At 38.6% G+C, this 26,500-nt stretch overlaps 1 protein-coding gene across 1 annotated transcript; it reads left to right on the forward strand.

Annotated features, from left to right (window-relative positions):
* The first annotated feature begins 2,828 nt into the window (after positions 1-2,828).
* Positions 2,829-25,321, forward strand: CAND1 (cullin associated and neddylation dissociated 1). Its single transcript, XM_075209486.1, has 15 exons — positions 2,829-3,261; positions 9,108-9,251; positions 10,141-10,295; positions 12,955-13,078; positions 14,230-14,486; positions 14,568-14,673; positions 15,184-15,329; positions 17,045-17,337; positions 18,269-18,410; positions 18,599-20,092; positions 20,451-20,546; positions 20,982-21,151; positions 21,224-21,388; positions 21,713-21,820; positions 23,374-25,321. The coding sequence occupies exons 1-15, from the start codon at positions 3,194-3,196 to the stop codon at positions 23,596-23,598; spliced, it is 3,693 nt and encodes a 1,230-aa protein (XP_075065587.1). The 5' UTR covers positions 2,829-3,193; the 3' UTR covers positions 23,599-25,321.
* The last annotated feature ends 1,179 nt before the right edge of the window (positions 25,322-26,500 follow it).

The raw sequence follows: 26,500 nt of genomic DNA on the forward strand, positions 1-26,500 counted from the left end.
TACCCCCCTTAATGTTGATCTAGAACATGCCCTACCCTAACTATAAATCTGTCCCCACATTTTAAATTTACCTCCCCCTCCAATGCAACATGGTTTTGCCCAGGTGTAAATGATACTCCTTTTTTAGGTTTTTAGCTTAGTGACTCAGGCCCTTAGTGTGTACTTTACCCGATACTGCCTAAGTCTCTCTCTTTTTTCCCTATGACTTCGGGAGATATCCTGTTGGATACATTGTTCTTCGGATACAAAGTAGAAACCATAAGAGACATTACTATTACTTCTATTAGAGACATTTGAGATTGGTCATTTTACCTATGTTATAAAATGTGGAAGTCATTATTGAATGAGTAAGAACAAGAATACTAGATCCATGTTATCTATATATAGACTGTTTCCTCATTTTGCTTTTTCCCTCCAGTTTTGCTATTACCACCCTAGGTTGGCAGCACTAGGGTTGGTTAAGCTGGAGGAGTACATGGCAGTGTTCCAGGAGATGTGTGGAACATGTTTAAATAGTAGATAAGAGAAGTGCTGGTAAGAAATAGTTTATTTTAGATAGCATTGTAACTCATAGTGTTTTGAAATTAACTTTACAAGGTTAAAATCATAATGACAGATTTATAGCCCCAATTATTTTAGACATACGATGCCAGGTGTTATATATTTGTGCATGCTAGAAAAAGTTCCAGAGTGCTATAAGAAATGTGTAATTTTGATTGTAACAAACAGAATAGTTTCTATACACACAAGAGATGGTGTTGTGTTTTCTCTGTTCTCTGAGCGATCAATCAATGCATGCATGCAAATAGAATTTCTTTGAACAGGGCATATTGTCAAGAAAAAAATGTTTTATTAGTTAAAAAATATATATTTTTTTCAATTTTTGTATAAGCCGAACTGCACTGGTGACTTTTTTTAAATACATTTTGACAAGTGAAGATTTTCTGCAGTATTAAATCTTCTTAAATGGACGCCATAGTCTTGTATATCAACACAAATGACCTTGCTGCCCGTGTACTGTCACGAGCCGCGGCGGTACTCACAGCCGCCGCGGCTCGCCACCTGTCGGTCCCAACGTCCCGGCCGTCACCATGACGACCGGGACGTCATTTCCTTCCAAATCAAGGCAACGGTCGGACGCTTCCTCAGCGCCGTGTCCTGGCAGCCAGGCGCGCATGCGCTCTAGGGACAATCAGGCAGATTTAGCCTGTGGCTGAATTAGCAGACATTAGCCTGCAGGTGTGGATTTCAGGGCTAAGCCCTGATTGGTCTTGCTAGGTGCTGGCAATTAGCCTACAAGTGTGGCCATGTCTAGGGGCAGGTTCTGATTGGTTGTGGGTTGTATTTAAGGCAATGAGGTCTGCTGCCTCATTGCCGGTTATAGCTTCTGTGCTCCAGTCTGCTGACCTGCTTGTTCCAGTTCCTGTTTCCTATATCTACGTTTTGACTTCCCGTGTATGACCCTTGGCTTCGTATTTGACTTCGCTTGTGTTTCCTGTGACCCTGATCCTTGGCTCGTTTACCCGTTCTGCTACTTTGCCTGTGACCTCTGACCTCAGCTTGTTCATTGTTGCTGTTACCTGCTGCCAACCTTTGACCTCTGCGTGGACCTGACTCTTCTTGCCTGGGTTCTCCCCAGCCGGTACACACTTCACGACCCTCTGTCAGTCTGCAGCCCAGTCTGTCCCCACCATCAGGGGCTCCAGTGAACACCTGACTGGCAGAGTAGACTCCGGGTTGTGTTGTGCTGGCTGGAGGGGTTCCTAACATGTACATTTTATTATCCATGTCTATTCTTTTGTACCTATGGGGCATATTTAACAAATCACGGTAGTGCACTATTGTGCACTTACCGTGGAATTAAAATCCCGATGTGCCCTCCACAAATTTATTAAAAGTGCATCGCAGCAGATATCATGGATATCTGCTGCTTTGCACTCCTGATCGTTTTTGCGAGCAGTCACCATTCAACAGAATGGTGACTGCTCCTGGCCGCAATCTAACAAGCTGAAGCTGGCGTACATCATCCTAATTGAACAAATTCACTGCTGTCAGCTCTGCTCCGAGAGCAGAGCTGGACAGCGCATGTGTGGAGGGATCACATGATCCCTCCCTGTCACTCAGCGCGCTCTCTCTGCAACGATAATTGCAGAGACAGAGTGGGGACTTTGTGCGCATGTGCGCTGCACATGCGCAATTTAAGGAAGAAGAGGAGATCCCGAGACAGCGCGTCCGAAGAGGGAGGTAAGTGTGATTTTTTTCTATCACAGAAACAGCAGTTTTTCGGAACTGCTGTTTCTGTGTTCCCTTTTTAATAAATGTGAGAAATAGTTCAATCCTTATCCTTGTGATAAGGATTGATAACTATTTCTCACTTTTGCCGAATAATGATAAATGTGCCCCTATACCTGTTGTAGAGCCATAATAACATAAACTTGTTTGTAGACTGCTGGTAATATATATATATAAAATTATTTTTTGTATATATGTATCAACAATTTTGTTATTTCTGTACCATGAATATGATATATGTGTTTCAAAAAGTGAAGTTGTAAAAAGCAAAGTACAACAAACATGTAAAATATATCCCCAGCGTCACCGGTTCCAGTCAGACTACTGAGGCGGCCTGCAGGCTGCCGTGCACATCTATCACCTATGTACCGCCTCGGCACAGTCATGTTAGGACGGCTTGTCAATCAACACGAGTGAAACATCGCTCAGCCAATCAGAGGGATAGAATTACACTACGCTGGATGCGCCTGCGGATACGCCGTAAACTTTGACTCGTTCAACGTGCGGGGTTCTGCCATCTTCTTACCCCGCCCCCTTGTCGGAGAGCCCCGCCTCAGCTCCGGGGCTGTATGTGAAACAAACGGATTACCGCCTCTCTCCTCCCTCCCCGGAGGCCCAGCTGCTGTCAGCCTGCTGAGTGTAGGCTCTGTGGGAGCGGATCGTTTGCAACCGGAGGGTCTGGGCGGGGACACCCGGGAACGCTCACGCACAGAGCGAAGGCGGCCTCCACACACAGGCTCGTGCGCGCACCCGCCCCTCTTCCCAGCAGCAGCAGCCGCCGCCGCCGCCGCTGCAACGACCCGGGCGCGTGGCTGCAGCCGTACAGGTGGGATTCCAGGCACGGGACCACGGCTAGGAAGACTTCACGAGCTCCATCGCCCGAGGCAACGGCAGCGGCAACATGGCGAGCGCCTCGTATCACATCTCCAACCTGCTGGAGAAGATGACGTCCAGCGACAAGGATTTCAGGTGAGGGGCTGGGCAGGGCTGGCCGCGGAGTGCCTGGAGACTCTGCATGAAGGGCACTTCAGCTGGAGATGAGATCCCGTTGTGTTTACTGACTGGGTGCGGCCTAGATGTCACTTGTTAGGCGCTTGGGGTAGGCCGCGGCCGTTGTGGTGAGAGCTGTGCGGTGTCACTGTGGACTGGCCCATTCTGTGTCAGTGGCTCGCATATGTTCCTGTGCACCAGTCTGCATGGTGTTATATGGCCCCCCCTAGTAGTTGTCCTGCTGCTCTCAGGGGAAGCTCTGCACAAGTGTCACACATGCAATATACTGTGTTGTATCTATTGTACTGGCTTGTCATTTGTGAAAAGGTAGAACGTCAGTTGTTGTTGCACACACACGTCAGGAATGCATAAGTGGGAGATTTATTTATATATATATATATATATATATATATATATATATAAAATCACTTTATGTATAGCTGATTAACACTGGATTCTTAGGTTGCAAAGTTTTAAGAAAATGTGTATGTTGGTGGGAGTGGGGTCTTTGTTACAATAATGTCCAGGAATACTTGTTTTACCTTCGAACCAACCTTGTGCCATATTTTCTTCTATTAGACTAATCTACGACTTGTCTGTTAATTGTAATTCTACTTGAAACACTGTCTTTTATTTTGAGGACTTACTATTTGTCACAGCTCAACTATAATTATTACATTTGAATTGTGGTGTTGTCTTGATTGGGAATCTGCTAAGTTTGCTAGAAACAAACAGACATGTATGTTACTGAATGCTTGACAAGTAAACCAAATTCAGTTTGATTTTGGAAAGTTACTATGGTAAACCGCAGTTCGTTTAGATATTTTGTTAAAATTATATTGGCCATGAAGTTTAGACTTGTACATTATTCAAACAGCATATTGCATAGAGTGCAGGATATCAATTTTTATTATCCATGGTTTCCCACAATCTTTGTTTCTGTAGGAGAGATTTTGGAATTTTTTCACTCTAAAGTTAATACCATTTTATTTAGATGCTCCTTCGTTTAAATCTCCAATACCACCTAAAATGTTTAACTTTTTTGTTTATCACTTTAAAATGGACGCAGAAGGAGGATGGGAGTAAGAGGACCAATGAGAATATTAATGACCTTTGTTTCAGCTTCTCATTGGTTCTCCTGTTCACGCCCCCTTTAAAGTCTCTCTCAGCCCTGATTTTCAGTTGGAACTGTTTGCTTAACCATGGAGCCTTGGGAAGTAGTTTATACAGAACAGCCCCTCTGTGCTGGGGGCAGAGCTGTATTGCTCAACGTTGTTTTGCATGTCTAGGTGATGAGTATTATTAGTGTCCAGTCACCTGTCATCCACTTTATTAGACCTGTTTACTTTAAAAAAGACTACTAGGTTCCATTTGAGGTGATTGGTGGGAGCTGTACATGTACTGTCTAGAAGTAATTTCTATACAATAGTAGTGCTGGGTGGTTGGAAATTAATAACATGCGAGAGGGACACTGGTGGGGGATAAACTTATTGCATGGAAGGTTCTGGGATAGTTTGCTGTGTTATCGCCACAGAGTGAACTTTGTTGGAAATATTATCAGAAAAAACATTAAAAACTCAAATACTTGTTGCAGGGCATGCAATATTTTTTGGGCACTGGCATTTTGACATTTTAGTCTTCTAAACTATTTTTTTGGTCTTGCAAAATGTGAATTTGATATATTCAATGCATGAAAGTTCTTCTCTCTAAAATATGTAAGGGAGTATGCTACATTGCAGTTAGTATCAGAAACACTACTATTGTTCAACTTCTGATATTAGCCATAACATATACATATATACTATAACTCACTTCCCCACCACCTTCCTTTGTAATCTGATTTATGGTATATATGTATATGTTATGGGTAATATCATAAGTTATCTAAAAAAGTGAATTTATCAAGATAGTTGACCAGCTGCAATGTAGCATAAGGTCTCCTTTTATATCCTAGAAAGAGAGGAACTTGCACACATACCAAATTAACATTTTGGAAGACCAAAATATCAGCCTGTCAAATACCCAAATAATATTTCATGCCCTGCAACAAGTATTTGGCTCTTTTAATCTTTTTTTTTTTTTTTTTTTGGTGATGCTTCCATCCAGGTTCATTCTGTGGAGATGATCCAGTGCTGACTTTATGGGACTGATTTGGGGCCATGAAGTAGCAAAAAAACAAAAATCTGACAAATTAACATTTCATCTGCTCCAGTACCTTCATAATTCTCCGTTCGTCCATCAGTAAACATTGTGCTATATGGCCTATGCGTGAGGACCATTATCTTTGCTCTAAGTATACCCCTTAAGTACATACTGTATATTTAGAAAAAAAATATTGTCTTTATATCACTTACTGTTTAGTTGTCAAACAATTTTGTAAAAAAGAAAAAACAGAATTGGTGGACCAGATCGACATTTGTGTGTGGCCAGGAATAAGTGATTGGAAATGAAACCTAGTTGCTCATGCCTCTTATGGGGACAGAGCTATTCACATGTGGAGAAAATGTAACTTTTTTTTCTAATTACATGGTACTATTCTCTATTTAAAAGTGCAGAACATAATGTTTTTAATGAATATATTATATACATTGTATTGTATAGATCATAAATAATATATTTCTGCTATATTTGTGATGTTGGTGGCACTGCCTCATTTTAAAATGCTTCTGAACAGAAGCCGATACAATCATTAATATATTCAATGCAGAGTTATGGTTCCTGAACTAAAAAAAGATAGCAGTCTTATTTGACTAGATTAGTCAGTCTGATTTTTAGACCCACACACAGATTTGATATTGGTACATCCAAAACATTCTAAGCTGTCAGTGATAATTAAAACAGGTTAGGGATTTAGTGGTTTAAACTGTACGCACATTGATCCCAATATAGAAGGTGTTCTATAGTGTATAGAGTCTGAGTAACTGTCTGAAGTGGATGCATTACAGAATGTTGGCACAGCACTTAGAGTGCTTGGGGCATCTTTGAACTCTTTTTAGCACTGTCCTGCACTTTTCTACAAAGTAAATCCAATGCTAAATGAATGGGCACTTCATAGTATTGGGGTATAGATGCCTGCTTGGTCACGCTGAAACAAGTCGGCTGTATAAGTAGAGAATAAAGGGCTTATGGGTATGTTGCAGCCATAGGAGACCCCTGTGGATCAGGTAAATGGGAACATTGAAGGTAAGTATGGTTGTTATTCTTCTTTAATAACTATTTAATTTTGGGTGGTGTTCTTTAAATGTGTTTCTTGGGAGACTAGAAGCACCATTTGAGCTTGAAAGATGGTGCATATACACAAGGTTTACTTTTTCTATGAGATTTATGGTAACAAATACTCTGAATACTAAATTGAACAAAGCTTAATCTTTTCCTGTGTCACAGGCTGAAAAAGGTTAAGATCTGAAACAAGTGACTAAACCCTAGTTCAAAACTACAAAATCAATTGGTGCTTTATTTTTAGAAAAAAATACTAAAGGTATAAATGTTGGCTTGAGATTTATTTATTTTTTATAAGTAACTTGTGACTGACTAAAATGTGAAAACCACATTACTTTCAAATAAATGACTATTGATGGAGCTTCAGTGTTCTCCCCCAGCGCCTATTTCCTTGGTGCGCCACTTGGCTGTTTTTACTTGCCACAGAGTACTATTATAATAGAATAAGCCATTATTTCTCCTATTCTAAACAGGCACTACAGCCAGTGTGATCAGTCCTAGCAGGTATGGGCAATAACATCCAACATTTTTCATTATTATTGCAAAGTATTACAAGTGTCCCCAACCGACTGCTTCTTAATGCCATCCGGCTGGCACAGTTTTCTGGGGAGAACACTGAACTGGTTAAATTGGATGCATTAAAATACAAAAGCCCTCCTGTGTGTTAAAAAGAATGTTGCATGCTGCAGTTTTTATCCATTTATACCCCATTCACACTGCCTAAAAAACCCAGGTTTTTGCCAGGGTGAGCTCTGATGACCTGGGTCATGGCTCAGTGTGAAAGGGGGGGGGGGTCAGTGCAAAAACCTTTTGCAGGGTTATTTCCATGTCCGTTCCGGGTCACCTGCAGTGTAAATGGTGCCACCCGGGTTTTTCAACAGGGGTCGAGCATAAAGAAACTTATTAGGGGGATTAGAAACGCTGGAGGATGACGTCATTTCGATGCTGCAGTGAAGATATATAAGAGAAAGCATGGCACACTGGCTAGAGGAAGAGGTGCATGAGCTGCTGGCAATTAGAGGAAATAAAAAAACAGATCACAGGCACCGTAAGGAGTGCAACAGTTTACTATAACATAGTAAAAAACCTAACAGCGTGGAATAAAGCGCAGCCAGCAACCACCCACTTTGGCCTCATCTTTGTGTGCAAAAAAAAAAAGTTCTCTTTAAATGACCACCATTTTTCAGGCAATCAAAGCTCATGTGATGACTCTCCCTTATTGCCAGGGCAGACCCACGTTTAGTATAAACGGGGACAAACCGGGAAATTCCCGGGTCCAAGGTGCAGTGTGAACGTGGTCTCTGAGCTGGGATGCTGTGATACGGCAAAAACTCGGCTTGATAAACCCAGGATATTGCAGGGACGGCAATGTGAAAGTGGTATGACATGCGTTTTATCTTTCATCCATCTGAAAGGGGTCCTACTCAATGCATCAAAATACAGGGTGAGTCAAAAGTCGCAGTACACCCTTTTATTTCAAAAACTCTACAGGAATTGGGCCGATTTCAAGATGGCGCCCATGTTTGGTACATACCGTAAAAGATAGACCACGTCTTCCCATACCTTACTGGAGTATTCAGGTTTCCCAATTCCTATATACATTTTTGAAATAAAAGGGTGTACTACGACTTTTGACTCACCCTGTACATTTCTTTTGGAATCCTAACCTGGTTCTAACAAGCCCTAAAACTGCCAAATTTGCCTAAATAATAATTCATGCACTGAATTAAAAACATTGTGGTTGGCTGATGTTTATATTGTAATTTGTAGCAATGGTTCTACACACAGTTAATAAAGCAAAACAAAAACATTTAAAGGGCATGTTCACTGCTAGCTTTTCAATACCCCTCTCTACCCATGGATGGCAGTTAGGCTGGGATTCCTCTATTGAAACCCCTTGCCATTATCATAGTGCAACTGCCTTGGCTCCCGCAATTGGCAGCAGTGCTTCCCTCCATGGTACTCTGATGGTATAAAACAAATGATGGGTTACACTTGACTGATTCAGCGTGCACTTTGCTAGTACCATGGATGAAGGTTTCAGGCATTACTGATGGCAAGTATGATTTTGTGGGAATAGTTTCTAACAGGAATCAGAAAGAACTTCGGCTAGACTGCTAGTTTGGGACGGAGGTGGTGTTTTTTGAGATTAGACATGTCCTTTAACTTGCGTTACTCTTTTTTTATAACATTTAATTAGAGGACTCATGTTTTTCAACATACAGTATATAAGAAATTCATAATATTGTATAAAGTCCTCTGACTTGGAAAAATTTGAGGCTGTGTGAGAGAGATGAGCCACTGTGACACTTCATTCTCAAATATCAAATTTGGCAAAGGGAGAATTGTAAATCCGTTAAAATGGGGCTCACTGAACCCTCTATGCTAGCGTGTGGTTTGTCAACATGAGCAAGAGTGTAAAAATTCACTCCTAGTTCTTTTAACTGTGGCTAATGTATTAGGATGGAATATATCAGAGTTAAGTAGTCACAAAGCTGTATCATTTTAAATAAAGCATTTCTACCTTAAAATATCTGCTTATGTACTTAAACAATGAATTGTTTGTAGTCAAATTTCTTGATATTTTCCATTTTAAACTCTTGTAGATTCATGGCAACAAATGATTTGATGACAGAGCTTCAGAAGGACTCAATTAAGCTGGATGATGACAGTGAACGGAAAGTAGTGAAGATGATTTTGAAGCTGTTAGAAGATAAGAATGGTGAAGTTCAAAATCTAGCTGTGAAATGGTAAGTTTAAATTACTTTTAGTCAATTACAATGAAGCAATCCTACTTTTTAAACATACATCTACTGGGCTAAATCATAAAACCCCTTTCAAGCTATCATACACTTCAGGATTATTATTTTTTTAATTCTCTTTTCATAGCACTGGGGGAAAAACTACATTTGAGGAGTGAAGTCAGTGGTGATGCCAAGGCAGTGGGCTTAGGAGACTGAGGAAATTGTGGTGTTTTAACAGTGAGAACTGTGGGAGGAGTGAAGATGATGATACCTGTTTTGGACATGCTAAGCTTTAGGTAGCATCTCTGAAATTGCAGAGAGAGAGCTGGTCACATGAGATAGGAGGGTAGTGGTAGATTTGAGTGACTGTAACATAGTTGGTATTGGATGCTGAGTGAGCGTATTGGTTCACCAAGAGAAAAGGTGTACAATAAGAAAAACAGAGGGCTGAGAACAGATCTTAATAGTTAGTGAGGGTGGCGCAGTCGATGTTCCAGGGGTAGACACACTAAGAGCGGTTAGGTGGGAAGGAAATTGCTAGGAAGTGCAATGAAAGGTGAGCAGAAGACTAAGGTGATCAACAGAATAAAAAATCAGCAGAGATTCACGAGTAAGCATAGAGAAATCGCTCTTAGAATTTGCTGTAAGAGAGTTGAGAAGGGCGTGAGATGAAGGAAAGGGAGATAGGTGGTTGTACAGAGGCTGGGTTAAGAGATGGCTTTTTTTAAGGACTGTGACATGAACAGGAGGACAGGTATGTGACATACAGAATAAGCAGTAAGGAAAGGGTTTAACCACTTGTTAAGATAACCTTGCCATTTATTAGTAAGTTGGCTAAGAAAATTGAATTTTTGTTATGTAAACAAATTATTTGAAATTATTTTCCCTTTTCTAGCCTTGGTCCTCTTGTAAGTAAAGTAAAGGAGTATCAAGTAGAGACTATTGTGGACACCCTATGTACCAATATGTTGTCCGACAAGGAGCAGCTACGTGATATATCTAGTATTGGGCTGAAGACAGTAATTGGAGAGCTTCCACCAGCTTCCAGTGGTGAGTTCCATTTAACTTTAGGTTTAAAAGCTAAAACACTAAACTTTTTAGGAATTGTTTTCTAAAATAGTATAAAAAATTGACTTATGGGGGGCTTGGTTTTTGTTTAATAATCATCCTTTCCTGCAACTGGGTGCAACAAATGAGCTCAGGCAGTTGTATTTTCAAATTTTATTTACTCCAGTCTTGAGGAATTGTAATTGACCATTTGTTATGAGTGGGCTCAGCAAATCCTATGAGCGAGCTAGCAAATGTGCCTTAAAAAATTACTGTTGATGTCTAATTTTCTGTTTGTCAATGGATGCACATCTTCCATAGCTCCGTAAAAGATCATGCTCACTCCTGAATTTTACATTATTTTGAAAATTCCTGTTTAATAGATATTCTGATTTGTCAGTCAATTGCTCAGTTCAACTGTCGAACATATTAATTGGTATAGTCCCAAATTAAATCTGCATGAGTATACAGTGCTCCCTCTTTCTAAGGCTCTCCTTTATAACACCATCTATAGGCTGAGCAGAAAATTACATATTACATTATGCTAACTGAATCCTTCTCGTTTGCATCCTGAAGCTAGTAAAATAGTGTTGACAGATTCATATAATTGTATATACATTGGCTCCTTTTTCTTTTTTTAATGTAGTTTTGTGCTCAGAAAATAGCTGGTGGGAAGTTAGAATGGTGGCATAAAGAAGCATGACTCTCGTATTAAATTTTACAAGTTAATAGTAATTGGTTGGTTTATGAGTAGTACATGTAACAGACCACACCTCGCTATTTGCATAATTACATATTTGTGTGTACTGAACTGTTATTCAGTGGGTCCAAGAAGGAAATTCTTTTGGGAATTCTCCTGTTCATCAATTTTCTGGAGTTAAGAATAGTCTTTCTGATCTTCAGCGTTTGAGCTCACCTTTCGTGGGGTTCGGATTTGGTCTTATGACATTACCATGGTAGTAATATAAATTATCAGGGCAGCAACAAAATAACCATTGCCATGGCAAAGACAATATAGATCATGTGCTGGCAGGGGCACTGTCATAGCCCTGTTCAACATTTACATTATGATGTTTACTGTTCTTGATACACAGACCTAATAGCTTTTTTGGTGTACTCCATGGCAGTTGCTGTTTTAGATCAGGTTTTCTTAGGTTCTTTATTTCTGGGGTTTTCTGAAGTAGTAGAATGCAGGCAAGAAAGTCAGAATCTAACACCGAATCATTCCAATCATTCTTTATCCACCAGTAACCATCAGACTGCTTTAGGCTTTCCTGACACCTTTTTATTTTTTGTAAGAATGTTTTGATAAGGTAGTTAGCTTTCAATTCCCTTGCAAGTATTGACACATTTCATTTTTTTTAAATTTATTTTATACTGACTGGTCAAATGACAAGAAATATCTTCTTTTTTTTAAGGGCTGGCTTATGTGTGCCCCACTTTTATTAAGGCTTTACAGTTTGAGCCCTTCTAACCTTTTGACATACATTAACTACCAGGGAAGAAGAGCAAGATCTTTTTCCTGCCCACCACCTCTGATTGAGTAACATGAGAGCACCATCAAACCCTGCATTCCCACATCTTTGAGAAAAATGTGGTTCTTTTTTTTGCTCTTACCTTCTGAAAATTGCCTCCACTTTTCATGTGATTGTTCCAAAAACCAGGGAAGACTCTAAGCTCCTTGTTTAAAATGTAGTTTGGGTCTAGCAAGCCATCATTAACAGCTTGTTCTTTTCAGAAGCCGGATTCCTTTATTGTTGTTCAATGAGGGAATAAAGAAGAGCTCTGCTGGCTAAAGCTTTTCGTGTTGCGAACCATTCTACTACAACTGTAGGGCTTTCCTGGAGGCAAACATCCCTAACTTGTTGGCTTTAGGACGTTATCACCAGTAAATGCAGTGTTCCGTACATGGTTGATAGACGAGGCATTTTCTACTTAAAAATATTTGTCTCGTAAGGTCATTGGGGCACACTGACCTGGTTGAGACCACCTGAAGAAAGTCACCTATGTTAACAAAAGTATTGTAAACATGGTACTGTAGTACAACTTGGATTTCCTGTAAAAAAAAAAATAAAAAAAATCCTCTCTTCATAACAGGGAGAGAATATTGTTTTTTTGTTTTTTTTTTTGTTTTATGTAAAATGCCACTAAAATTTTAAATACTGTGTCTTGAAATTTTACATATAATATCCATAATCTGTCAGCGTGTAGGGTTTACACACATTGTGCATTTGTGTTTTTTCTTGCTTTCTAATGTTTCCTGAGCATTTACTTAAATTGTTAAGTGTGGGACAGGCAGATTTTGTGGTAATCTGATTAGTAACACTCACGTGCACCCATGTCATCAAGATTCTATAGTGGTACAGCATGTGTTACTGGCTTAAAGATGCTCTTATTGAAATTGATTAAATGAAATCTATACATGACTAAATTGTGTTAATGAATTATTGATTAGCAGGGTTCCCTTTACTGTTTCAAATGCACTGTAATGCCTTTATGGGCATGATGTTAAGATGTGTTATCTTTTTCCTAGATGGCTATTTAAATGTCTAAATTAAAATAACATTGGTTTATAACTTTTTGTTTTGTACTTCGGATACTTAGCACTTTTAATCTCTATGTCTTAAGATAAATTAATTTTAAAGAATCACTTATTTCACAGGATCTGCTTTGGCTGCAAATGTTTGCAAAAAGATTACTGGGCGCCTTACAAGCGCTATTGCAAAGCAGGAGGATGTGTCTGTTCAGCTGGAAGCCTTGGACATTATGGCTGATATGCTTAGCAGGTAAATTTGCAGTATTAAAGCGATGTTGGCGGGAGACATCAATGAAAGCTTTTCTGCATACTTTGATTTTAAACACTAATGGGTATATTTACTAAACTGGGTTTGAAAAAGTGGGGATGTTGCCTATAGCAACCAATAAATTCTAGCTGTCATTTTGTAGAATGCATTAAATGATGGCTGTAATCTGATTGATTGCTATAAGCAACAGCTCCACAATGACCTAAGATACTGCATGGCAACTTGACTATCCTTATCACCATTATTTATATAGCGCCTCTGATTCTGCAGCGCTGTACAGAGAACTCATTCACATCAGTCCCTATACCATTGCGTGTGGATTTAAAAAGCCAGTAAACCCTCTGTTGGACATGTAATATATGGAAGGCTGTGTATTACTGAACTGAATAATATACATGCAATAACCAGTGTTTATATCTAAATATTCCACTATGCTTTTCTTTCACTCCACTGCAACAAGCTGCCATGTTAGGAGGGAGACACTACACTAAGCTAGCACAGTGACTGACATCTAGTCAGACTTTCCTTGCTGAAATGGTGTTAATTGTTTGATTCACACGGAGGGGCATGCCACTGATATTAGTTGCTTGGTCTCTGCTTTTTATTGCTTATATTTATTGTTAGATCCCATTAGGACATTGTCCTAAAGATGTGGGAGGAGTTGCAGCTGTAAAGTGGGGTGGTAAAATAGAGCTGCAGTGTAATGTCAGGTTACTGCTGAGCAATGTATCTTGGTGACAAAAAAGAAGCAAGAAAAAAAAACCAGATAAATGTATTTGCTGGTTTTTTACAGTGCAAAACATGTTTCTAAAAGTTATTTATTATCTGTGATTGTTGTCCAATATTCATCTTCAAAACGTGGTAATTGAATTATGTGGTCATGTCTTTTGAGGAGAACCCAACTTGGTATGTTGAGGTTGTGAGTAGTGGCTCCCTCTTCCCTGCTGTGCTGCAGGCTAAGCAGCCTGTTTAATCTTAAATTTAGATGTAAATTTACCAGGAGCATTGACAGATTAAGGGAGATTTATTTTGTCCACGTGATTTAAATGGGTTTGTTATAATATAGTGCATTAGGTATTCGTGTAACTGCTTAATCATACATTAGTTGATAATCATTTTGTTTTTCTTTTCAGACAAGGTGGATTGCTTGTTAATTTCCATCCTTCAATTTTGAGCTGTTTGCTTCCGCAGTTAACAAGCCCAAGACTGGCTGTAAGGAAAAGAACAATTATTGCTCTTGGTCACCTGGTTATGAGTTGTGGAAACATTGTTTTCATTGAACTCATTGAACATCTATTGGCAGAGCTGTCTAAAAATGATTCAATGTCTACAACTAGGACCTATATACAATGCATTGCTGCTATCAGTAGGCAAGCAGGTCACAGAATAGGTAAGCAAACGCTTGCAAAGCATTGTTGTCCACTGCAGATGTCTGAGGCGGTTATCTAAACTTGTGTTAAAATTCTTTTAGGTGAATATTTGGAGAAGATAATTCCTCTTGTAGTTAAATTTTGTAATATTGATGATGATGAACTAAGAGAATACTGCATTCAAGCATTTGAATCTTTTGTCAGACGGTAAGTGATAATTACTTTTTGTTAAAGATTCTGTAACTCAATACAATATATTTGTGCATACATAGTTCAGTCAAAAGTTTGATTTGTATTTCTAGTTACTACACAATACTTCTAAACATAAACTGTATTTAACAGCCAGCTTGTCTGCCTAGGTTAGTTGCAAACCCTCTAGTTATGATGCGTCACTTTGATTCTATTCAGTAGTTTGTATAGTATCCGTTCGTTGCAATGAAAAGGTATACATATATATATATATATATATGTATATCTTATTGTAGTAGTGTCCTTAATTTTGTAGAAAAGTAGTAAAATAATTAAAGGGAAGCCATAGTAATGTTTTAAAGATGAGGACTGAAACATAAACTTTATTTTAAAGGAACTTATTTATTTTTTATCTGTGTGTGTATTACATCTGTCGAAAACAAGCATGTAGTACCTCTGTGTTATAAACCTTTTGTACATATTTCTGAATAATATGTTAAGTATTAAGAGTCTAAATATTTGTTATAGATGCCCCAAGGAAGTATATCCCCATGTATCCACAATTATAAACATCTGTCTTAAGTACTTGACCTATGATCCCAATTACAATTATGATGATGAAGATGAAGATGAAAATGCGATGGATGCTGATGGTGCAGATGATGATGATCAAGGTAGTGTTCAGATGCTTACTCACAGCTGCTCAGAAACTAGTGTTGTCCTTATTTTTTTTAAATCTTGGTAGTTGATTGATTGTTCAGCACAATGGATTGATGTCATTCCTAGAGAAGTCCTATCATGGCCTCGTGCGATGAAGCTCCCTGGGATGTTGTGGGAGTAAATACGTTGCTGGTTTTTGCTTGCACCTTTGTTGCTTGCACATCTACAATCGGTGATGTTTTACTTACAGTAATACCTGGAAGTGCACACCAATGAATCTACAGGGCTTCATGTTCAGATGATCCAGTGTATTGAGGGGGGGGGGGTAGTCTAGAGTTGCAGAGTGTTTTAGGGAGTGCCATTGCCCACAATCTGCATTTATCCCTTACCTCTTAATCTGCAGTATGTGCAGCTTCAGTAGATAGGTGATGCACAAGTGTTCACAAGAAAATATATTAATAAACATGGTTGTTATTTAGGATTGCAAACCCACAGTTACAGGGTCCAAAAACATTACTTTTGTTTTGTTTTGTTTTTTTTTGTTTTTTATGGTTTTTTTTGCAAGCCCTGTAATCTTGAACTTGGAGTGCTGGTTATCCAGTGTGGGGCATTGATTGCTGTACACTAACCATTTAATGGATTCAACATTTCTATAATGCTATGAAACTTTCATCCACAAGTTCTAAGAAACGATTGTTTCTACTATGTGTAATTATTTGAAGTGTCAGTGATCAGTTACAATGAATTACTTCCCTCTAATTAGCAGTGTGGGGGTCCCATGCTCATGAGTGCTCTGCCCTAACAGATCCTCTTGCTGTGTCGACATCTTGGGATATTTTGAACCGTTGCAGAGAGTGGTGGTGGGGGGGGGGGGGGGTGTGGGGGGGGGGGGGTAGCGAAGCATGTGGGCTGAGAATAAGCTTTTTCAATGGACAAAACATATTTTGGCATGATTGTGATTAATTAATGGTCTTTTACTTCTAAAGAACTAATACTGTTTCCTAGGATGGTTTAAGCTTTATATAATTTTAGAATTTTAACCTTTTGTTATTAATACTTAGATGTGTGTTTTAATATTTTTCTTATTTAAGATTGTATGTATAACTGGTTTTAGAAGTGTGGGGCTCTAATGTGGGTGTGTCTTTTTTTTTTTTTTTTTTTTTTTTTTTTTTTTTTTTTTTTATATTGATGTGAACACTTTCATTCCCCAAAACTATTTCTGTTTGGTAGTTATGGGACAAGTAAAGCTTCTAATTGACATGGTCAGATGTGTATTACTGAGCAGTGTAATAAACATGCAATGACTGGGAGTGTTTTTGTTTAACAAAACAAGTGCCCCATGCTGTATATCTCTCCTGCAGCATCTTAGGAGGGAAGTACTTCTGTAGCAAGCAGACAGTGCAGAGTGTGGATTGGTAACTTTATAGACAAGGGCAGAGTCACAGCCAATGGTATCACAGCAGTTCACATTTGCATCTCTTCTGTTTTCTGTAAGGGGGAGGAGATTATTTACGTCTTCGTCGTCTTTTTCTTCCAGAGTTGCAGAGCAATGTTAGGTTTACAATGAATATGTATTGCCTTCATGCCTTGTATCTCAAAACTTCACTTTTGGTGTTATGTATTCAAAAACATCACCTTTTGTCATTTGCAAATTAACAATTTGTTCAATGTTAGAACATGTTTTTTTGCTGAAATGATTTGTATTTGTATATTTTGGATCTTGCTAAAGGTAGTGATGATGAGTACAGCGATGATGATGATATGAGTTGGAAGGTGCGACGTGCAGCTGCTAAGTGCCTGGATGCTGTGGTCAGCACTCGACATGAGATGCTGCCAGAATTCTACAAGACTGTGTCTCCTGCATTGATAGCTAGGTTCAAGGAACGTGAAGAGAATGTCAAGGCTGATGTGTTTCATGCATATCTGTCACTTCTGAAACAGACTAGGCCTGTACAAAGCTGGCTTTGTGACCCAGATGCAATGGAGCAGGGAGAAACTCCTTTGACAATGCTGCAGAGCCAGGTTTGTGTAATCATCCCTTCCTTGCGTAACATTTTGCTTTAAAATTTGAAGGAATATAAATGTGCTACATGATCAACTGTGCAATTGAAAATTAAGAGGACAGATTTTGGCCCTGGTAAAGTGTACATGTAGAGATGGCGATATGATGGCCGGTAATGGAAATCTACTGTAATTCCTGTGATACATTTCTAGTGCCTAACATTGTGAAAGCACCTCATAAACAACGTATCTGCTGAAACCAGGGTTTATTTCTTTCATGGCTTGTTTTACATGTAGGTCTAATACACATCAATATTAATATTGCTAGTTGAATGGAAAGGTCCATGGCCTATATTAAAAAGAGAAGAGGGGTTGGGGGGAGAAAAAAAGGAAATGTATGATTCCTGTAAAAATGTATTTTCTATGACGCTATAATTTCATGTATATACACATTAAATGCCTCATTTAGCGTTGGCACTAAATCTAGGATGACAAATTGTGCACCTTGGCAAAACCATGTTGTACTGCAGGAAGGGCAAATTAATATTTTAAGCATTACAGTTGGGAAGGGGTGTCCTAGCTCAGCTCTACATTGCACTTTAAAATAAACGTGTCCAGTGTCTGTGCTGCATGCCCAAGCGGTGCCCAGTGTTTTTGCTGCATGCCCAAGCGGTGCCCAGTGTTTTTGCTGCATGCCCAAGCAGCACAGATCTTTCCCTACATGAAAAAAAAAGAATTGCATGTGCACCAAATTCTGAATGATGTCATAAATGTCCATAATAACAATAATATGCACATGGCACATACGATATAACATCAGCCATCTGATGGTTTTTTATTCCAGAAGAATGCACTTCTTTTTATTTTCTTTGAAGTTTGAACTGTGTGTGCTTCACTAGAATTCCTGTAAGAGTAATGGAAATCTAATGTAATTCCTGTGATACATTTCTAGGTGCCTAACATTGTGAAAGCACTACATAAACAAATGAAGGAGAAGAGTGTGAAGACGCGACAATGTTGTTTTAATATGTTGACGGAATTGGTTAATGTGTTACCTGGCGCTTTGACTCAACACATTCCTGTTCTTGTACCAGGTAAGGGGAGAAAATTGTTCTGACATGTGTATATGTGCCATTGTGAGAAAAAGAAGCAGCCCAGTTTATTACACGTACAATTGCTGTGTGAATGATCTGACTGCCTTGACCAAGAGCAATGTGCAATTATATTGTTTGAAGAATATAAAATGTGTTCATTGTTTTCCCTTTTTTACTTTTGCTTTCAGGGATCATCTTTTCATTAAACGACAAGTCAAGTTCTTCTAACCTGAAGATAGATGCATTATCATGTTTGTACGTCATCCTCTGCAATCATTCTCCACAAGTCTTCCACCCACATGTACAGGCATTGGTTTCGCCTGTAGTGATCTGTGTTGGAGATCCATTTTACAAAATCACATCTGAAGCCCTCTTGGTTACACAGCAGCTTGTAAAAGTGATTAGACCGCTGGATCAACCTTCCTCCTTTGATGCAGCCCCATACATAAAAGATTTGTTTACATGTACAATCAAAAGGCTAAAAGCCGCAGATATTGATCAAGAAGTGAAAGAGCGTGCAATCTCCTGCATGGGTCAAATAATTTGTAGTCTGGGTGATAACCTAGGAAGTGACCTCCCTAGCACCCTTCAAATTTTCCTTGAAAGATTGAAGAATGAGATCACCCGTTTGACCACTGTGAAAGCTCTAACATTAATAGCTGGTTCTCCACTGAAAATAGATCTGAGACCAATTTTAGGGGAAGGAGTTCCTATTCTTGCCTCCTTTCTCCGGAAGAATCAGAGAGCTTTAAAACTTGGCACACTTTCTGCTCTAGATATCTTGATAAAAAATTATAGCGACAGCCTGACTGCAGCAATGATTGATGCTGTATTGGATGAGCTTCCACCTCTTATTAGTGAAAGTGATATGCATGTGTCTCAGATGGCGATTAGCTTTCTGACAACATTGGCTAAAGTATATCCATCCTCTCTGTCAAAGATTAGTGGATCTATCCTTAATGAACTTATTGGGCTTGTGCGGTCACCATTGCTTCAGGGAGGAGCACTTAGTGCAATGTTAGAGTTTTTCCAAGCCTTAGTGGTGACTGGAACTGCTAGTTTGGGCTACATGGACTTACTCCGTATGTTGACAGGCCCAGTATATGCACAGAGTACTGCACTTACCCACAAGCAGTCCTATTATTCTATTGCCAAATGTGTAGCTGCACTTACTCGGGCATGTCCTAAAGAAGGGCCAGCAGTGGTTGGTCAGTTTATCCAAGATGTTAAGAACTCTAGATCCACAGATTCAATTCGCCTCTTGGCTTTGCTATCTCTGGGCGAAGTTGGACATCACATTGATCTCAGTGGACAACTAGAGCTAAAATCTGTTATACTGGAAGCGTTTTCTTCTCCTAGTGAAGAAGTAAAATCTGCAGCATCTTATGCACTTGGAAGCATTAGTGTAGGCAACCTTCCAGAGTATTTGCCCTTTGTCTTACAAGAGATAACCAGTCAGCCCAAAAGGCAATACCTTCTACTTCATTCCCTCAAAGAGATAATAAGCTCTGCCTCGGTAGTAGGCCTTAAACCATATGTTGAGAACATCTGGGCCTTACTACTTAAGCACTCTGAGTGTGCAGAGGAAGGAACCAGGAATGTAGTTGCAGAATGCTTGGGCAAGCTTACATTGATAGATCCAGAGACACTCTTGCCACGGCTCAAAGGATACTTGGCTGCAGGTAAGTTCTGATCTGCATTTTCTAAATGTAGTTTTTCTATTCTATTGTAATTGGGGAATGCAATAATTTGTTGAGATTTTGACTAATAAAAATGTGTTGGAATGTGGGGGTCTCATGTCCGTTACTATTTTCCCCTCCATTCTTAGATTACCATATATTTTGTTCTATTTAATAATATAACATGTTTGCTTGCTTGACTTACAAAGTATGGTTTGCTGTGTAAGTCACCTGATTGCTGATTTCTAGAGTTCATATCTAATCTCTGTATTAAGCAGATAATCAATTTGAGTTTGTAATAAAATTAATGCATACCAAGTCAATTCCTTTAATGTAATTCCTTTTTGTCATTTTTCTCTAGGTTCATCATATGCACGAAGCTCTGTAGTAACAGCTGTTAAGTTTACCATTTCTGACCATCCTCAGCCCATTGATCCTCTGCTGAAAAATTGTATTGGTAAGCACAATGTGCACAGATCTCCACAATCTACTTTAAAATAGACCCATCACCTACACATCACAGTGGGAAAGCCACTTTGTGTTCTGGACTAATATGAAGGGTATAATTTCACTAGAACCTAGTATCATCCCCAAGACGTGAGATTGATTAGCTCCGTAAATAGTCTATTTTAATACTTCTGTATTAAAGCAAAATACGTTAATGATAAATGTCTATGCAGGTCTAAAGCAGCTGGTGTAGATTGGTTTGCCAGATTAAGACTGTCTTTTAACCCAATTTTATTACATCAAATCCTGGTTGGATATGTTTTTCTTTTCCTGAGTGACTTAAATTACACGCATTCATTCTTTTTGGCCAGTTAATGCATCAGGTGTAAATTTTAAACGTCCTTTTTTTTATGAGCTGTGTTGAAATTATTTCTGTTTACAACAGGTGACTTTCTTAAGACATTGGAAGATCCAGACCTAAATGTGAGACGAGTAGCCCTTGTGACGTTTAATTCTGCTGCACACAACAAGCCATCATTAATCAGAGATTTGCTTGATTCTGTGCTTCCTCATCTTTATAATGAAACAAAAGTCCGGAAAGAACTAATAAGAGAGGTTTGTGGAGTTTTTGCACATCAACACACCGTTTGCCAGTTAAGTGTTCCTATTTACACATCCTAATTTCAGGTGGAAATGGGTCCCTTCAAGCACACTGTTGATGATGGGCTGGACATCCGGAAAGCAGCCTTTGAGTGTATGTACACTCTTCTTGACAGCTGCCTGGACAGACTAGACATATTTGAATTCTTAAACCATGTTGAAGATGGTTTGAAGGATCACTATGACATAAAGGTAAATTTACTAGACTAGAAATGGTTAATAACCTTTCCTTTGCTTTAGAAATTACTGACTTTCTCTCAAGACCAGTACCAATTTGAAATATTCACTTTTGAGAAGTGAAACAGCAGTGTTTGGACTTTTCAGATCCCTACTCTTGTAACTACTTGTATTTTTTATGTAAAAGCAGTAGCAAGTACTCTTTTTTTTTTAAGTTTGAGGTTTTTTTTCTTTCTTACTGTGTTTTCTGCTTTTTGTTGTGCGTGGTGTTTTTTTTTTTTTTTTCTTTACTTGTTTCCCCACACACACTTTACTGATCATCTTTTTCCACTTATATAGATGCTGACATTTTTAATGTTGGTAAGACTGTCTACTCTGTGTCCAAGTGCTGTACTGCAGAGGTTGGATAGGCTGGTAGAACCATTGCGTGCCACATGTACAACAAAGGTATGCTGATATTTATATTTTTTCAGATATTTTTTATATAAATATCTATTTTCATTGAAAATAGCACAGCATATACATATGCACATAACCGTATAAACACGATGGAACAATATCATTAGCTGTTTGTTAAATAACAGCATTCAAAAGGTTTACAACACCTGTTTGGTGGTTCGTTCATTGAGCTTAGAAGATAGGTAACAAGTTTCCGCTTGCAGAACCCTGTGAAATATGAACAAATGCACAAAGAGATGTTGAATTGCTTAACTATTCTATTGGATAGGGGATAGAGAGAAGACAATAAAAGGGGGGAAAGGAAGGGGTGGGGGGGGGGGGGGGGTTTGAGCTTTATTTCATTGGATATATATAATGTGGTGTCTTTGAATTCCATCCACTCAAACCAAAGTAAGTAGCATACTCTATTTATCGGCTGAGGAGTAAATCATATTGTCCATTACATTAATAAAGTCTAAACGTTCAAATCATTCTTTGATGGAAGGGGCTTTTGGAGATCCTCAGTGGACTTGTATCACAGCATTTACAGCACTATTGAGGTACTTTACAGTAGATTTTTTTATATTGGGAAATGGGCAATTTGATATAATTAAGTACCCAGTATTTTGGGCAATTGGGTAACTCAGTTCCCACTATTGCTTTGGAGATGAGTAAAACGGTGTCCCAAAACGGTCTAAGATGAGCATTCCTACCAGATATGTTATGGTGTACCTATTCATTTATTATTGTGTTTCAACCACTCGCACACTAATTGAGCTGGCTTGCGTAGGTTGAAATATATCGCCCCAATCTTGTTCGGGTATAGCAGATCCCAACTCAGCTTCCCAATTGTTAGTGAATTTGGGTAGTTTGTTAAAGGAGTGTTCAATCAGGATTCTATGTATGGAGGATAAGGTGTGTCTGGTAAAGGTGGTGCATAAAGACTCAAATTGTGCGAGTGTCCTCCCTGCCATCTTGCAGACATTCGGGGAGCAAATGAAGTGTCTTAGCTGTAAGTGCCTCCACACTTCTGCATTCGGTAGGTCCCATTTTGACTGTAGATCAGCAAAGGGTATGACTTAAGACGCATTCGACCAGCTGGCCAACACGGGTGATCACAGCCTGGGTCCAAGGTTGTAAAGCCTGTTTTGAGAGGCCGGGGCTGGAAGTCTGGGTTGTCAAAGAATGGATTCGGGTGCATATATTTTTTTTTTTCATACAATTCATAGAAGCCTTATGTGCATCTTTCAATCTGCACAAAAGTATGTTCGAATAACTTTATTACCCAGTTTATAATGCCGCAGTCACAATGATTGCACTTTTGTCCTTTGATTTAAGTTGGCATTATTAAGAGAGTGAGCACTGTAATAGGAATGACTTTCTCAGTATTATGGACAAGTGCAGGGATAGAAAACTATGATTCCCTTGGGAAAAGAGCAAGAAGGCACAGTATGAAGACTAGGATAGGCTTCCATTTATGACTGCTCCCAAATGCAAACATAGATTTACATTTTGTAATGTTGTGTAGTACAAACTAAAATGTAAGTTCTATCTATTTACAGGTGAAAGCAAACTCTGTGAAACAAGAGTTTGAGAAGCAGGATGAACTAAAACGCTCAGCAATGAGGGCAGTGGCAGCACTTTTAACTATTCCTGAAGCAGAAAAGAGCCCCTTGATGAGTGAATTCCAGTCTCAGATCAGCTCAAATCCTGAACTGGCAGCCATATTTGAAAGTATTCAAAAAGATACTTCCTCTGCTAACCTGGAATCAATGGACACAACTTAAATATTCACACTGGAGAGGGACCATAACATTGAACCATATAATGCACTGAAATTGACCGGTTCTAAGAATGAGATATCTTAAGTTTAAAGCTTCACAATGTTCCAACTTTCTTTACAGTTTATGGAAATGGTTTGGCTTAATTCCATTGTTGCTTTTTGTAGCATTTATTCCAGGAATAATCTGTTTCCATAATCAAGAGGTTATTGGTTCAGCCATTTTAAAGATGGTTAGCTTAGAACGTATGATGTATGGAATGGCCTTCCAGCATCTATTTCCCTTGTAATGTTTAGGATTAAAACTCAAAATTGGACCATGAAAACATTTTTTATTCCATTTTTTTTTTCTTCTCTGTTTTCAAGCAGTTGAACACGATGGCTTTTTGTACAGCATATCTTCTGTTTCATTGATTTAGCTACATAAAAGGCTTCTGGCTTGCAGATCAAAGTCTTTGTAAGATTTATTACACCAGACATGATTGAAAAGTAAAGATTCCCCCTTAAATGTGTGGTGTTAGAACTCTTATCACTAATCTGCACTTAGATTGCATGACTGGGATCACAAGTATATAATGTCTGTAAAATAGCATGCATTTTTACAGAGTGCATAAAGACGTCTCAAGTGCAGTTTTCATGTTATAGACTGAGCGTTTATCTGTACTCCTAATACATTGCATACATTGTTCTACAGTGGCATTGCAGAACACATACAGCAGTGACAAACAGAGGCGCTCTACTGCTTATGATCTTCGGTTTCCTTAAGATTTTTAAAACTCTTATGGAAAAATATGGCCTTTTTGTTGAGCAGGTGGCCAGTTTCTTAGAATGGAAGCCAAAATAAAATAAACTGCCATTCTGAAAAATAAAATAGATGAGGATATGTTCAGACTACACGTGTTTTTCAATGCGAACATCAATAAATAACTGGCTCGTGTGCTCCTTTCATTTTGCTTTACAGCGTGCACCAAGTAGATTTGCACTATGGTTGTGCACATTTTGGAAATACAATGTGAAAGTGAGAACTATGAAAACAAAATTAAAGTGAAACAATGTTTAACATTCCTTATTGCTTTTTAGAGTGCTGGCTAAGTGAAGCTGTTTCCATGCATAAGATAAGTCATAGAAGAATATAAGATGTATTTGGTCTACTTAAAAAGTAATTTGTCTTCAGAATGGTGGTCTGACTTTCAAAGAGTAGATTCAGATCAGGAATTGAGGTACAGCCAAGCATGGTGACCTTTTTATCTAGGTTTCCTTGTTGCAGTGTACCCATTTTAAATCTGTTAATATGCCACATCTTGCTTTTTCTGTGGAAGACAATCTCAGAAATCCCACACTTGCTGGGCTTTGCCTGTGCTGTGCCTGCATGTTAAATAAGACCTAAGTTACATTTTTATATATCCTTTTTAAAGAAGGATCACATGACAAATTAAGCTGACATGTGATTGGTGTAAATATATTATACACTTAAAGAAAGCCATTTAGTTTTGTAATGTATCCATTAAGTACCAAAATGCCCACAGCACATGTCTGATGTTTAATGCTCCTGCTGGTAGAGAGTTTTCAGTTCTTTTAAATATTCTTTGGCCATGTTTTGGTCATAAGTAATTATTTTGTAACTTGGGTCAAATGTTGGTTTTATCATAACCACTTAGTTAATTTGATTCTGTAAAATAAAACCTGTCAGAATTGTAATAGTTCTCCCACTATTAAAGGTGTGTCTGGGATTACTGCATTCTGAAGTTTGTGTGAAAAAATCTATTTTCTATAAAGATGCTTACATAGTGCCAGTCCTTCTTTTTTTATTTTTTTTTTTATATCCCCCCCCCCCCCCCTCTCTCCCAAACACACCTGGACATTTGTGTTTTTTGTCCTAAGCCTATACTTCCATACTCCACCCACAACTTAAAATTCATTAGTTGCATTTGGTCTCCAGTCTTTTTTAAATTTAAATACACCAAGCATTTGTTAAACCATATTGTGTTGGCATTCAAAAGTATTATTGTATTGCCTTTGCTGAAAACATTTTATAAGTGTTGAGTAGTAAATTAAAAGATCTCACTAGGCAAAAAGCACACATCTTGAACAAGAGAATATACTGCTAGGTAATATCACTTACATGGCAACTTTTCATTGACCCAACAGAAGGTTTTTAGTCTTTGCGTGACTAATGTCCATCATAGTAGCCATTTGTCCATATAGTTTTAATTGACCAATTGGATATGTAGAAGGACAAACTATACAAATAGGGAAAACATTAAGTAGATAATTATTTTACAGGGAAGGTATATAATTGGCAATAGTAATTGCCAGATGTTGTATAAACAAAGCAATCATAGATTTGAATAGGTGAACATTGTAGTTAAAATATCTTTTTACAGCTGGTTATTACAGTATTTGAAAAGCATATCCTACAAACAGTTAACATATTTGGTAAAATTACAACACAAACATGGCGCTGTACAGATCCATTGGTGGTCTGGGTTAAGGCAATGTCAGATGTGTGCTTATGTAAGCTGCAGCATTCTAAACTGGTATCATTCTACTGTCATAACAGAGCATGCAATACTTTGTGGGATTATTACTTTTTATGGCGCTGCAGTATCTTGGTAAGACGCCTTTCTGGATTCCTTTGCAACAAAGGAAAATAAATCTCGAGATGCCTGGTCAGGCAGTAGTTGGGGATAGGTTACCTAGAGAATATCTAGAACGCACGCAGTAAGCAATTATTTTTAAGGTGTGTTTAGTAACAGTGATTTGTCCCTAGTCACTCTTCATCTCCTACTTGTTATTTTTTCCTATGTTTTGAAGTGATCTGGGATAGACCAACCTACGGCCATTCAGATCTTTGGAAAGGTTGTGGTTATCTTGTGGGATGCAGTAGCCGAATGCTTTGGAGGGTATAA

Source organism: Mixophyes fleayi, chromosome 4 (assembly GCF_038048845.1).
Source record: "Mixophyes fleayi isolate aMixFle1 chromosome 4, aMixFle1.hap1, whole genome shotgun sequence".
Lineage (NCBI taxonomy): Eukaryota > Metazoa > Chordata > Amphibia > Anura > Limnodynastidae > Mixophyes > Mixophyes fleayi.